The sequence below is a fragment of the Pseudomyrmex gracilis genome, unplaced genomic scaffold (genome assembly GCF_002006095.1).
Source record: "Pseudomyrmex gracilis isolate BER0280 unplaced genomic scaffold, ASM200609v1 scaffold_83, whole genome shotgun sequence".
Classification (NCBI taxonomy): domain Eukaryota; kingdom Metazoa; phylum Arthropoda; class Insecta; order Hymenoptera; family Formicidae; genus Pseudomyrmex; species Pseudomyrmex gracilis.
Window position 1 is genome coordinate 1 of NW_018020667.1, and position 12,873 is coordinate 12,873.

Consider the following 12,873-nt stretch of genomic DNA (forward strand, 5'->3'; position numbering starts at 1 on the left):
AGGTCAGTGACCCCGATTCGATTCGGCTCGATCAACCAACTAACCAATCGGCAACGCGGAAAAGAGGCAACAATAGGTGCGATATATTCGACTCCAAACGTGCACTTCTCGGTCCAAATGCTTTTTTTAATATAGGAAGGATAGCGGAAAATTAGAGTTCTGTTACAGCCTAATAAAAGAGTCACAATGTAACTTGTACTTTATAGGTAAGTAAAAAAATCTCATAGATAAATAAGTAAATAAAATAAAAAAAAATTATATATTCTGCCACTAAAGGGATTTCATATGTACGTGAGTGAATTTTTTTGCATGCACTTTTTGATCGAAATCAGAAACCTCGTCCGTATTTAGTACATAAGTTCGGATTTACTAATATAAATTGAGTCAAATACTTATGTTTGATTAAAAAAATGTTGTTACAAAAAGTTTACTACATCTTGCAACAAATAATAAGCTTTAATGTCTATGAGCAATATCAGAGTGTATGTTTCAAAAGTAATACTTATACATATTATATAAATATATTTTACATATAAAATAAATACATATATATATATATTTTATATATACAATAAAATAAAAAAATATATATATATATATACACAGGCGCGCTATTATTTTTATTTTCTCATGTTCTGTCAGTAAACACAATCTATTACTGCGATAACAGCTACTATATATATATATGACATGAATCGAGAAACACATCTAATTGTAAGAAATATCACTGAAAGACGTTCACTCATCATCGCGATAAAAGTGGTAACAATCAAGATCGAAAGAAACGTTTCTGCTTATTTACACACGCCTTTTCTGACCTAAAACATATATATGTGTATATATAATAAAAACAATTACATTTAACCTTATATATATTTAAAATTATATGTATAATAAAATTAAATATTATAATATACACAAATTTAAAAACTTACTTTTCACTTTTTATGAAAACTGTGAAACCATGAATGGTTACTTTCCTCAGTTTTTTCCTTGTTTCAATAATTGATTTCTTTTCATGACATATTTTATGCTTCTCGAAATTCGATTTGTGTTTATAAATGTTTCCACATGTGTCACATATGTACTGCAAATGACTACTATTATGACGATTTAACTTTGATTGTGACTCGAAATATTTATTACATACCTTGAAAAGAATAACACACGTTATTGTCACTTTGAGATACACAGTACGAAATTATACTGTATATAAAAATACAAGCGAAAAACTTACGTGGCACAAATAACGTGAAGACTGAATTTTGCTATGTCTCCATATATGATTATTAAAATGGCGTTTGAACGGAAACTTCTTATCACATAGCTTCAAAAGAATATATTACGCAATGTGAAAATGTAATGCGACCATAAAACTTTAATGCACAATACATTTTATGAACACTATATCGAGCAACTTACCGGGCACAAATAAGGTGACTCACAAGAAAAATGAACTTCAACATGTTGCTTTAAATTTCGCTTACTTTTATAAGTTTTTTTACACACGTCACATTCGTACGGACGCCACAATGAATGAACTGCTCCATGACCAACTAATTGGTCTTTTTTCAAAAAACTTTTATTGCATATCTTAAGAAGAATAATACTTTATTCGTGTCACTTTGAGAAATTAATGTGCAATATATTTTACAAATACAGTTGAAAAAACTTACATTGCACTGATAAGGTTTCTCACGAGGAAAATGTATTTTAATATGTTGCCTTAAATTCTGCTTAGTTTTAAAAGTTTTTTTGCATGTGTCACATTCGTACGGACTCAATAATGAATGAATTCTTTTATGAAGAGATAAGAGATTTTTTCTCGCAAAATATTTACCACATGTCTTAAAAAAAAACAAAAATAAATAACACATTATTGTCACTTTAAGAAATCGGTGCATAATATATTTAATGAATACAATCAAAAAACTTACATCGCACTTATAAGGTTTCCCATGAGAAAAATGAATTTCAATGTGTACCTGTAGATTCCGCTTCCCTTTAAAAGTTTTTCTGCATATGTCACATTCATACGGACGCAACAATGAATGAACTTTTTCATGCCTATGTAATTGACATTTTGTCAAAAAACGTTTACCACATACCTTAAAAAGAACAATATACAATATTGTCACTATGAAAATTTGATGCAATAACATTTTACAAATACTATATTGAGATACTTACTGGGCATTGATCCCAGCTTGATACTGGTTTGGTATGAATTGCAGAATGCCGCCTTAAGGAAGTCTTAAATACATAAGATTTCTCACATATGGTACATTTATGCATTCTCTTTGGAGATAAATGCATTGTTTTCAAGTAATAAATAAATTTCGTGCTAATTTGAAAAATTTGACACACTTCTATCTTAAAAAAGAATTACTTGATTATTATAAATTATTACATTATAAAAATTAATCGTTTATTACATGATAAAATTAGGGAGAGCAGAATAGAAGAAAAGGAAAAGAAAAAGAGAAAGAGAGAGAAAAATGGCAAGATATTAAATGAAAGAGAATAACATGGAATATACTTTAGTGTATTTTTTGAAGTACTTACGTTACACACATATATAATGTGTTTTAGCGTTTACAGTACATAATACCATCAGAAGATTGTTATAAATTCTTTATACGGTTTTTGTAATCTACACAAAAACAATTGGTTAGATGAATGTACGTATTCGTAGATTTTTTTTCACACAACCGTCACATAAAAGTAGCTTGTTTATAACCTTCTTGAGATAGTCATATAAAAAGTACTTACCATCACTTTATAATTGTTGTGCAAAAAGTAGAACTTTTTAAAACTAAAACTTAGAGAATTTTTACTATTAAATATTTACATATTTTTTGCTCGTATTCAAATATATATTATCGTTTTTATTAATAACTTATCAACAAATATGTTGAAAAAAATGATGAAGCAACGGCTAAACTCTAATTTGGCTGTCGCTACGCTATCTAGTAGGTGGCGGCCTCTAGTCAGACCGAGACAAAGACTCCAGTAGTATATTAAAACAAAGAGAAGCCTGAGAGCGACCAGGTCCATAAAGAGCCGTCTACAATGGAGAGTTGTAGGCCGTAATAGCAAGAAATTGACCAATCACAGACAAAGTACAGAAGAATAATCGATTGTGATTTGTCAATTTCTTACTATTACGGCCTACAACTCTCCATTGTAGACGGCTCTTAATGTAGAACAGGCTTTATAAGTCTGACCGCTCTCAATCTTCTCTCTGATATAGGTATAAGTGAGACAGCTATCGATAGTTCAACTCAAGATCTCGAATTTCGAATATTTCCTGCTGTGTGTAGGGACGATGTATACTTCCGGTGTGTTGTTTGACGTTTCTCCTTTATCTGTGCTGTAATTGTAGTCACTGATATATTGACCGATTATAATTGTTGAGGTGTAAGAATTTATCTAACAAAATCATGGTGAGTGATGTAGAGTTTATTTCCCACTCAAAGATTAGTTGCGTTATTATAGCGTTATTCTAACCTCATAAGAGGAAGTAACTATTTCGAACCAAATAAAGTAACTATTTCGTAAGTTATTTAATTTTATTAATTGATTATATANTATATATAATATATTTTTCTGTCTCGTATATCAAAAATCTTGTATGTTATGTTTACTAATTTATTTGAAGGTTCTTGTAGGGAAAATATATATGATAGATTTCTAAATTAATTTAGATTGGTGATATAATATCTGACGGAATTACATTCGGTGTATATTAAATAATAAATGGTAACAATTTTTTGCAGCTTGTCCTGGTACTGGGTGATTTGCACATTCCACATAGATGTAGTAGCCTTCCCAGTAAATTCAAAAAGCTGTTAGTACCAGGTAGAATACAGCATATTTTGTGCACTGGTAATCTCTGTACAAAGGAATCCTATGATTACCTCAAAACTTTGGCCAGTGATGTGCATGTAGTCAGAGGAGATTTTGATGAGGTATAGTTTTTTGATCAACAATTTTGTTTACTTGTGATGATATGAAAGTAAAGTAAAAGAGATAGGGAAAAATAAAATAGTAAAATATAATAGAAATATAACTTAATGTAAAAAATATAAGTAAAATATAAAGCAGGAAGAAGAGAAACAGAAGAAAGAGAAAAGTTTGTGTTACAGAATTTGAATTACCCAGAACAAAAAGTAGTTACTGTAGGTCAATTCAGAATAGGGCTTTCACATGGGCATCAAGTGGTGCCATGGGGTGATCCAGAATCTTTAGCGTTGATACAGAGACAATTGGATGTTGACATTCTGATATCTGGACATACTCACAAGTTTGAGGCATATGAACATGAAAATAAGTTTTACATCAATCCTGGGTCAGCTACCGGAGCTTACAATCCTCTGGATACGTAAGTTTCATTTTAAATTATAGATTGGATTACATGTAGGTGTTCTTAGAAAATAAGAGATTTTTGTAGGATACTGTGCTCTATAAACAATTACCTCAGTTTTGAAAATTTAGAGAATCTTTAGAGAATCTTATTGTAACTTGCTTGATTTTTTTAAGATCGGTAATTCCGTCTTTTGTGTTGATGGACATCCAGAGCTCAACAGTGGTCACTTACGTGTATCAGCTAGTTGGAGATGAAGTTAAAGTGGAGAGAATTGAATATAAAAAAAGTTAGAAAGTCGTCTTAGAATCTTCGGTATATGTATAATATACACTTTGGATATATAATATATATATCTGTCAAGGATGAAAATATTCAAGAAAAGTTTCACTATGCACGTAAATATTTACGCAATATTTACGGAATATTTGTAATCTTTAAGTGAATTAAATAGCATTTAAGCGTGATTTATTGCATCGTAGGGTGTTGTAAATAAACTGAATCGATATTGTATATATAAAAAGTTTTCTTACGAATTTACATACACGTAATACATTTAAAGAAAATATCAAATTTTTTTGATGTTATACTTTATGGCTGTAGTATAAAAAACAAAAACTTTAAAAATCTGAACAGAGGCTGCGTTTGCGCGCTACAAGACGCTTGCTGATGCTAATTTAGTTGTTCGGGGAGTTATTGTGACGCTCAGTTACAAGCTCTTCGAACGACTTTTGTGAGTGTAAGCACCATGACAAACACAATTGAAAATAATCGTATTGATACCGCAATGAATTACAATTTTGCGTGAAATCACAACAAATATTGAAATAGTTAAATAACGTGCACTTCAAGTCGAGCGGATGAAAGCAAAAAATAATCGCACAGCGTTTGAGAACATTTTGGCTTTATAAGCGCTATTAGTATATCGTATCTTATCTCGAAATCTCGAGTGATGACGCTGCAATGCAAAAACAATAACGTTAACATTACTTTGTTAGCACTACGAAGCTGCTCCACAAATAGCCAAGTGTGTTTATAGCATCAAAAGCGCGCCAAAACGCAGCAAGAGTTAGAAAGAAATAATATCAAAAACAAATAATAGAATTTCATATAAATTTTATATATATATATATTTCTCGAAGTTTTATATATGTACACACACTTCAAAAATGTTTATTACATATAGATTTTTTGTGTTATGGAAGTTTCACTATGTTTTCGATTTTACTTTGTCTGATAAAAGCGAATCGTGAGTTACCATCTAAAATATGGTATTAATTGCTTAAGCAAATTAGCAAAATTCTTAGTGTTTTCTTTTGCATCTATCTATTCCCGAATTAGCAAAAAACAGTATATCTCTTATATTTTAAATACATCATGATAAAAGTTAATTAAAATTATACTTAAAACGGCATTTATTGTTTCACTTGTTGATGCATTGTCTCTTTTCAGTTTGTCACACAAACAACACCAAAACTCCCTATCCAAAATAAAAGAAAAAAAGATTTGTCCCGATAAAAAGACTTTCAAAATTTTTTAAACTAAAGAAAAGTATGCGGTAAAACAGCGAGAAAGCGCGTATAAATTTTATTCAGATAGCAAGACACTATTTGAGTGTCAATAATTCAAGTGAAATCACCTTCTTTTACTACTTTTGGGATAACAAATGAAGAACACAGTATTCAAGGATAGAACATGCATTCTTAACTAATACCATTCATTCCACAACAAGCACTCTTACAAAATTTATTTATGTGTTGAAATAAAATTAACTGGTTTATTATTTTATCATTTTCTCGATTTTCTCAGTAGAGTGAACCCTTCGCCAGTGAACGCTTTAAATTCATCTGGATCTTTTGTCTGGAATAATATATGCGCAAGATATAAATTTATATTTCTGTGATAAGAGTGTACATATTATTTATAAATAAGCAGATTATAATAATAGAGCATAACAGATTATATATATATTACGTAAAATAAGTTATCTATTATTTTTATTTTAATTATAATTTGGATACTCACATCTTTGTTATTTGCTGGCTTCATGTTTCGCAGAAACCTGAGAGTACCTATCTGATAATCATAATCAGGTATTCCTCGGACATAGGTTGGCTTGGCGGTGGCAGCTTCTTGCTTAAGCATGTCTTTGCGCTTCTTACCATCTAGTCGGACGCCTTCACCTTTAAAAGGCACAAAGCCAGTTGGTGCCGGCATCAAATCAGCCAGATTTTCTACCTCATCATTCTCTTTTTTTGTCTCCCTTTCTGGTTCTTTGTAACCGACTGGTGGTGCAAACTCTACATTCATGTCACACTCAATGATACTAACTGCAGGACCAGGTCTAGTCTCTAGCACACACATTTCATAGATCTTCTGATTATATTTGATAGCAATCACATCGCCTGTAGTCAGACAGGCAAAGCTGCGCAGACCATTTTCTAGTACAGCCTTCGGGTTTGTGATATCCAGGAAGTCCTCTGATTGTGGCTGGAAGCGTGAAAATGTTGCTACTGGTAGTGATACACTTTCTACATTCAGTAGTTCACCCTCTTCCAGTAAGAGATTATGCATCATCTGAAGAATAATAATAAATAAGAAGAGCTATATAATTTATTTATACTAATTGTGTACATATATGTACATAGGCATATATATATATATAGCAAAATGTTATAAATAAATATATTACCAACTATTCACATATATTTGGACTTTTATGTTCACACACATATAAATTTATTATACTACCAAATTGTCATTTTCTTAACTCCAATTTTGTAAACTTTGGACAGTAATGTCTAAGCAATTCTTAAAATTGAAAAAATCTTATTACCCTATTTGTGGAAGAATTTCTAAAAGATTAAAAAATATATCAAAACTAATGTTATTTCCTTAATATAAAATGTTGAATAAAGCTTCTAAAATGAAGTTTTAGAGTTTTTGCAATGTTCTAACCAAAATAAAAAATTACATGAGATAAATGTCCAGGGTTTACAAGATACATATCTAAACAAAAATGTTTTTATTAGATTTAAATCTTGTATGACACTTTCTTTAAGAAGAAATGCTTTACTAACCCAATAAGGTAAGTAGACTTTGCCTTCGTCTGCAATAAATTCCAACACACCACAGTGAGTAATTCTGTTTGTTTTCTTATTAGTCAACTTAAACAGCATCGGATAAATAATGTTGAGCCTGGTTAGCTGTTCCAGAGCAGATGGTGGCATGATTACTAAACGAAGAAACGGATTACATATTCCAAAAAATATCTTTTTCATTTATATTATAGAATTTTTTTTAGAAATGTTTGCTCACTTTTTCCACCACGTTCGACATCCTGACGATAAGTTCCGGGTAACATTGAGACCGAGAAACATTTATATTGGGTATTGAAGGGCCGCGGAATTTCCGGGAACATGTTAAACCCGAATTGAAACTGAAAAGTCATTTTAACAAATTTTTAACCTCATTATATATCTCTTTTGTATCTTCAAAAAGTAATTTTTTTTATCGTAACTACATCCTTCTCGTATGTTTTTATGATTCTTACCATGCTTGGTAATCTTTCTATAGAATGTTTTCTGTAAAAATAGTGTGAATTTTGTGAGAAAGAATAAAGAAATTTGACACTGTTATTATATACACTCAACGTCAAAAACACAGAATTACATACATACACCAACACATACACACACACATACTATATGCAAGTAATAGCAAGAAAAGTCTGAGAGCGGCCATGGACGCATTTTACATATTCCCGTTCTCGAGCGCCACTATCCACGTTTTGCAGGCATAAACTATATAAATCATAGACATAAACCAGGAGATAAAATGTAATGTCCAATTTGCTTGATTTTATTCCATGCTATGTCCATTTTAACTGAATTATTTAATTATTTATATGATTATTTTCTACTTTTATAATATTTAACAGTTTAAAATTAACAATACCGTTCAACAACCTATTAATTTTCTTTTTATAATTTAGATAATAATTATACATATATTGTTATAGCAATTGAACATAGTTATTGTACATGAGGTTACATTAACATATATTTATATAAATTATTATATCAATATTATGTCTGAGATACTAAGAAACTAAGACCATATTTTTCTTTATTAAAAAAATTTAAAATTAGTATTGTTTTATAAATATTAATAGACGTAACCGTTAACTTAGGCCAATGCCGTAAAAGTTGGAAAATAGGAAACTTGTACTCCCGTTCATAATTCAATTATAAACGAAAAAAATCTTTAAACAATTTTTGAACTGGTAAACTTCCTTATGTCTCACATAACTTGCGCAACTTGACACTTCATCTTGTGTTGGGGAAGATGTTATTTGTGTATTGACTTTGTAAAGATTTTTTTCAATACATTTTATGAACTTGTAGTTTTACTGGAGACCGACAAAGTCATATACTTTTATTTTATGACTGTGCTCAACTTACTAATTTTTATTCCAATTTAATTTTAAGATCCACTTCGTTATTTATTCGTTAATTTTTGAATTATTGTGTGTGCTGTCAATGTTATAATTATAATTTAATGTAGAAAAACTACCGTGTGAGTATAAGAAAAACATTTGCTAGTGTAAAATTTATTCTAAAAATCATATATCACAAGAGAAGAAAAATTATGACTTGTGAAGAACACATACAGAAATTTAACTTCATCATATATTTTATAATTATAATTACAATTTAATTACATTTTATATAGATCTAAAGGAAAAAAACGAATTCTTTATTAATTCTCTGACACAGCAGACTTTGATGAGAAAGTTTTGACTCACAAGTTTGGTTAAAAACTTTTGGAGAAAATTTTTGAGCAATTATACTACCAAAATTATAGTTCAAAAGTAACTCAGAACGCACTGTCAGAGAATTAATTAATACACAACTTCTTTACATAACAAAATACACATTGAAAATACTAACAAATCTCGAAAAAGATTATATTTTCTTAATAGAACACAAAACAAATTTTAAAAACACACAAATATATATATTTTATATCACACACACATGTACATATATATCTATATATATATTAATATTATTATTAGTATATATAAATATATATACATACATATATATATGTGTGTATATATATATATGTGTGTGTACATGTACACATATGTAGGTATGTTTTATAATCTCAAAAAATCACAAAATATCAATGACTGAGAGAGAAGAAAAAAATACTTGAAATATTATACAAAAATATTACAAAACAATATTAAATTTTTTCTGAAACATTGATACACACATTATCACATGTATGTATAAGTTATATAAAATATAATCAAAATATTGGTTTGCAAAATAGTATTTCGCTTAGTGATAGATAAAATTTCCAAATATTTTGTAAATCTCTCTAGATTACATAAAAACATATTAACATGTATTTTTAAGAGCATTTATATCTGTTATGTGTGCTTTTGTATTTATTCGCCATATTGTTTGTTGTGATCTCATAATAGCATGCTTTAATAAATTGCTCAAATATAATAGTTCTGTCTTTCATATAAAATAGATCATATACTGTGTATATATTGATTATTGTATGGCTTTGGATGAATAGACTGTGATCGGTTTATTATAAAAATTACTTCGTAACTTTCTGTTCTAGATCCATTGTTTTCTTTACTTTGTAACTTCATGCATTGCGTGTGCCAGATACTCCACATTCTTCGATGTTACACCGGCGATGGAGATTCGGCCGTCCTTAGTCAAATAAATGCTGAAATCTTTCGTTAGTTTTTCCACCTATCAAAAAAATCGAATTAAAAAATAGAAATCGATAATAAACTTTTATATATAGTAAAGCACATTTTAAGCGATTTTATTTAAATATATTTTGAAAAATTGTTGTAATGTGTACATTTAAAAAGCTCTGTATTTAAAAAACGTAAGCAACTAATATTATTTTAATGGAAAAAGAGAAAAATTACCTCATTTGGCTTTAATCCAGTGTAACAGAACATTCCAATCTGATCGGTAATGTGGGACCAGTTACGAGTGCTGCCATTCTTTTTCAAATTATCCCGCAACTTTGTACGAACTGAGATAATACGATCAGCCATGCCTTTCACATCATGCAGCCATTCCTTTCGCAGCTCTGGATTGCCAAGAATCTCGGTGACTATGCGAGCTCCATTGATCGGCGGATTAGAGTACATCGGCCTGATCAGAATTTTTATTTGCGATAGAGTCCGAGCAGCCTCTTCTTTACTAGATGTTATCAATGAGAATGCTCCAACACGTTCACCTGAATAGACACTAAAGAATTTAGTTCCTTGATCTTTTTTATTTTGTTAATATTTGATTTCATATATATTTCTGTTTGCACATACCGTACAAGCCCATATTTTTGGCATAGGATTGAGCTAAGGCGATCCTATGACCTTCCTTAGTAAATAATCTAACTGCAGAAGCATCTCTCGTAAGATCCCCTACAAAAAAAATAAAATATTTAAAAAAGAATTGTAAAAAAAAGTTTTAAGAAATACTAAAAAGAAATAGAATTTGTTAGTAGTTTTTAGTTCACAAGTACCTGAGGCAAAACCTTGATAGGCCATATCAAAGAATGGAAATAGATTCTTTTTTTTGATCAAAGTAGATAACTCTGCCCATTGTTCTGGTTTGGGATCAACACCAGTTGGATTGTGAGCACATGCATGCAAGAGAATAATAGATCTCTCAGGAATATTCTGTCAATAAAGACACTCGATAGTAAAAACATTAAATTTTTTGACAATACAAAATAATATCAAGATTATCACATAAGAATTCAAAAAAATGTTATTACTTATATATTAAACACATTTATCACTAGAACATCAAACATTTTTTATATATTAGTATATGTAAATATTATTAATCTCTTTCATTAATTGAACAATTATTCTCAGTGCTTTTTATTTTTCTCTTCCAGACATCTAATTTTCATTTAACTTCAACACAATAAATTCCAATATTTTTGGTTAACTTGTTAAAACTTGGAGTAATAGTTAACTCTTTTTTTAGAAACTTTATACTAACAGATATGTCTTCTACTACTCCCTTGAAATCCAAGCCGCAAGTGTTAGGATCGTAATAACGATAAGATTTGACCGTAAGTCCAGCAAGTCTGAATAGAGGGCTATGATTTCCCCATGATGGAGTAGGTAAATAAATTTCCTTGTTTCCAGGAAAATAACGCGATAGAAATTGTGCGCCCACAAACAGGGAACCAGTTCCAGAGATTCCTTGAACTGTTGCATTCTATAATAAGAAGTATTTTTTGTTAAGAGAAAGGTGCGTGTTACATTTATCATTCAATATTTACCAGTCCACTTGCAACAACTTCATTTCCATCTCCAAGAGCCAGATTAATACTGTGCTGGCAAAACTCAGAATTGCCAGAGATTGCAGAATATTCCTTATCCATTTCTTTGATATGAATCTTCTCTTCTGCCTGTCAAAAGAAAGATCCAATAACAATTATGTACTTGTGTATGATTTCTTTTTGCAAAATTGCCAGCTCAATTATAAACTAACCTTACGAACACTGGGAAGAACATATGGTTTACCATTATCATCTCTGTAAGCACCTGCACCTAAATTGATCTTTTTTGAATTCTGATCTTTCTTAAATGCCTCTGTAATTCCTAGAATAGCATCTGGTGGTCCCATTTCCACATGAGACCACCATGAACTGTAATACATCATACATATTATTTTAGAATTTTTAATTTGTTATTCTGCATAGCTTTCTGTTATTATCTTTTGGTAATATAAATCACAATTATTTTTCCTTTTATATGAGAAAAACAAGAGGATGAAATTTACAATACACAATTTTAAATAGACTGAAACAAAATTTTACTGGACAAATTACAAAATCGTCCATATAGAAAAATATTTTCTTTTAACTATATGTTTGTTATAGCTTCTTCACATGAATTAAACAATAAATAAGTGTTTATATATAAACATCAAAACAAAAAGATTTTTAATATTGTAACAACAGTGCAAAAATATTATCAAGGACATAAAGGTCATTTATATCATACTGGAATCTTACCTAGACAATCTCACAACCATCGATACGGGATTGCAAGTATTTTTCAACAAATTACAGCTCGTCGCAACTAGTTTTACGGTGTGCGCCATATTTATGATACTTCTTACAAAATACTGTTTTTAATAAATTTAAACGTAATGTGCTCTTGGTTGTGGATAGCAAATGGAAGCAGACCAGGACCGTATGTGCAAGAAGAATAAATTCCGCCGTTAGATGTCACATGATTAGCGCAAAATGCAGTAAAGAATCCTCGTATATCTTCGTTATCAGCGCAATTATTCTGACGTAATCTTATATCAATATATTTGATCTTTTTTTTTCTTTTTAACATAAAGAGATAAAATTGATAATACAAATATCTTTCAGATAGTTTAATTTTTAATTTGCACGTCTTATCAGATAATTATTTGTTTTCAATCCCTTTT

The 12,873-nt window shown here is 29.8% G+C and overlaps 4 protein-coding genes across 8 annotated transcripts; 1 reads left to right on the forward strand and 3 right to left on the reverse strand.

The window, feature by feature from the left end:
• Positions 1-582: 582 nt before the first annotated feature.
• On the reverse strand, positions 583-2,978 carry LOC109855196 (zinc finger protein 429-like). Of its 3 annotated transcripts, none has more exons than XM_020429117.1 (9): positions 2,773-2,978; positions 2,566-2,653; positions 2,191-2,369; positions 1,986-2,108; positions 1,677-1,847; positions 1,423-1,593; positions 1,238-1,327; positions 936-1,150; positions 583-818 (listed from the first exon to the last, which is right to left on the reverse strand). In XM_020429117.1, the coding sequence occupies exons 3-9, from the start codon at positions 2,314-2,316 to the stop codon at positions 770-772; spliced, it is 945 nt and encodes a 314-aa protein (XP_020284706.1). In that variant the 5' UTR covers positions 2,317-2,369; positions 2,566-2,653; positions 2,773-2,978; the 3' UTR covers positions 583-769. The 3 variants fall into 3 exon arrangements, with proteins under 3 accessions (XP_020284706.1, XP_020284704.1, XP_020284705.1); XM_020429115.1 differs by having other exon boundaries at positions 1,938-2,108; XM_020429116.1 differs by having other exon boundaries at positions 1,938-2,108; positions 2,191-2,373.
• Positions 2,979-3,236: 258 nt separating this feature from the next.
• On the forward strand, positions 3,237-5,980 carry LOC109855202 (vacuolar protein sorting-associated protein 29). Of its 2 annotated transcripts, none has more exons than XM_020429131.1 (4): positions 3,237-3,446; positions 3,780-3,971; positions 4,137-4,384; positions 4,543-5,980. In XM_020429131.1, the coding sequence occupies exons 1-4, from the start codon at positions 3,444-3,446 to the stop codon at positions 4,658-4,660; spliced, it is 561 nt and encodes a 186-aa protein (XP_020284720.1). In that variant the 5' UTR covers positions 3,237-3,443; the 3' UTR covers positions 4,661-5,980. The 2 variants fall into 2 exon arrangements, with proteins under 2 accessions (XP_020284720.1, XP_020284721.1); XM_020429132.1 differs by having other exon boundaries at positions 4,149-4,384.
• A 152-nt stretch (positions 5,981-6,132) lies between these two features.
• Positions 6,133-8,069, reverse strand: LOC109855201 (ubiquitin fusion degradation protein 1 homolog). Of its 2 annotated transcripts, XM_020429130.1 has the most exons (5): positions 7,920-8,069; positions 7,685-7,805; positions 7,447-7,601; positions 6,392-6,943; positions 6,133-6,226 (listed from the first exon to the last, which is right to left on the reverse strand). In XM_020429130.1, exons 1-5 carry the CDS (start codon positions 7,920-7,922, stop codon positions 6,155-6,157), a joined length of 903 nt encoding a protein of 300 aa, XP_020284719.1. In that variant the 5' UTR covers positions 7,923-8,069; the 3' UTR covers positions 6,133-6,154. The 2 variants fall into 2 exon arrangements, with proteins under 2 accessions (XP_020284719.1, XP_020284717.1); XM_020429128.1 differs by lacking the exon at positions 7,920-8,069 and having other exon boundaries at positions 7,685-7,817.
• Positions 8,070-9,988: 1,919 nt separating this feature from the next.
• Positions 9,989-12,722, reverse strand: LOC109855208 (aspartate aminotransferase, mitochondrial). Its single transcript, XM_020429152.1, has 8 exons — positions 12,449-12,722; positions 11,923-12,079; positions 11,711-11,839; positions 11,425-11,646; positions 10,937-11,093; positions 10,737-10,835; positions 10,335-10,651; positions 9,989-10,149 (listed from the first exon to the last, which is right to left on the reverse strand). Exons 1-8 carry the CDS (start codon positions 12,535-12,537, stop codon positions 10,027-10,029), a joined length of 1,293 nt encoding a protein of 430 aa, XP_020284741.1. The 5' UTR covers positions 12,538-12,722; the 3' UTR covers positions 9,989-10,026.
• Between the last annotated feature and the right edge of the window lie 151 nt (positions 12,723-12,873).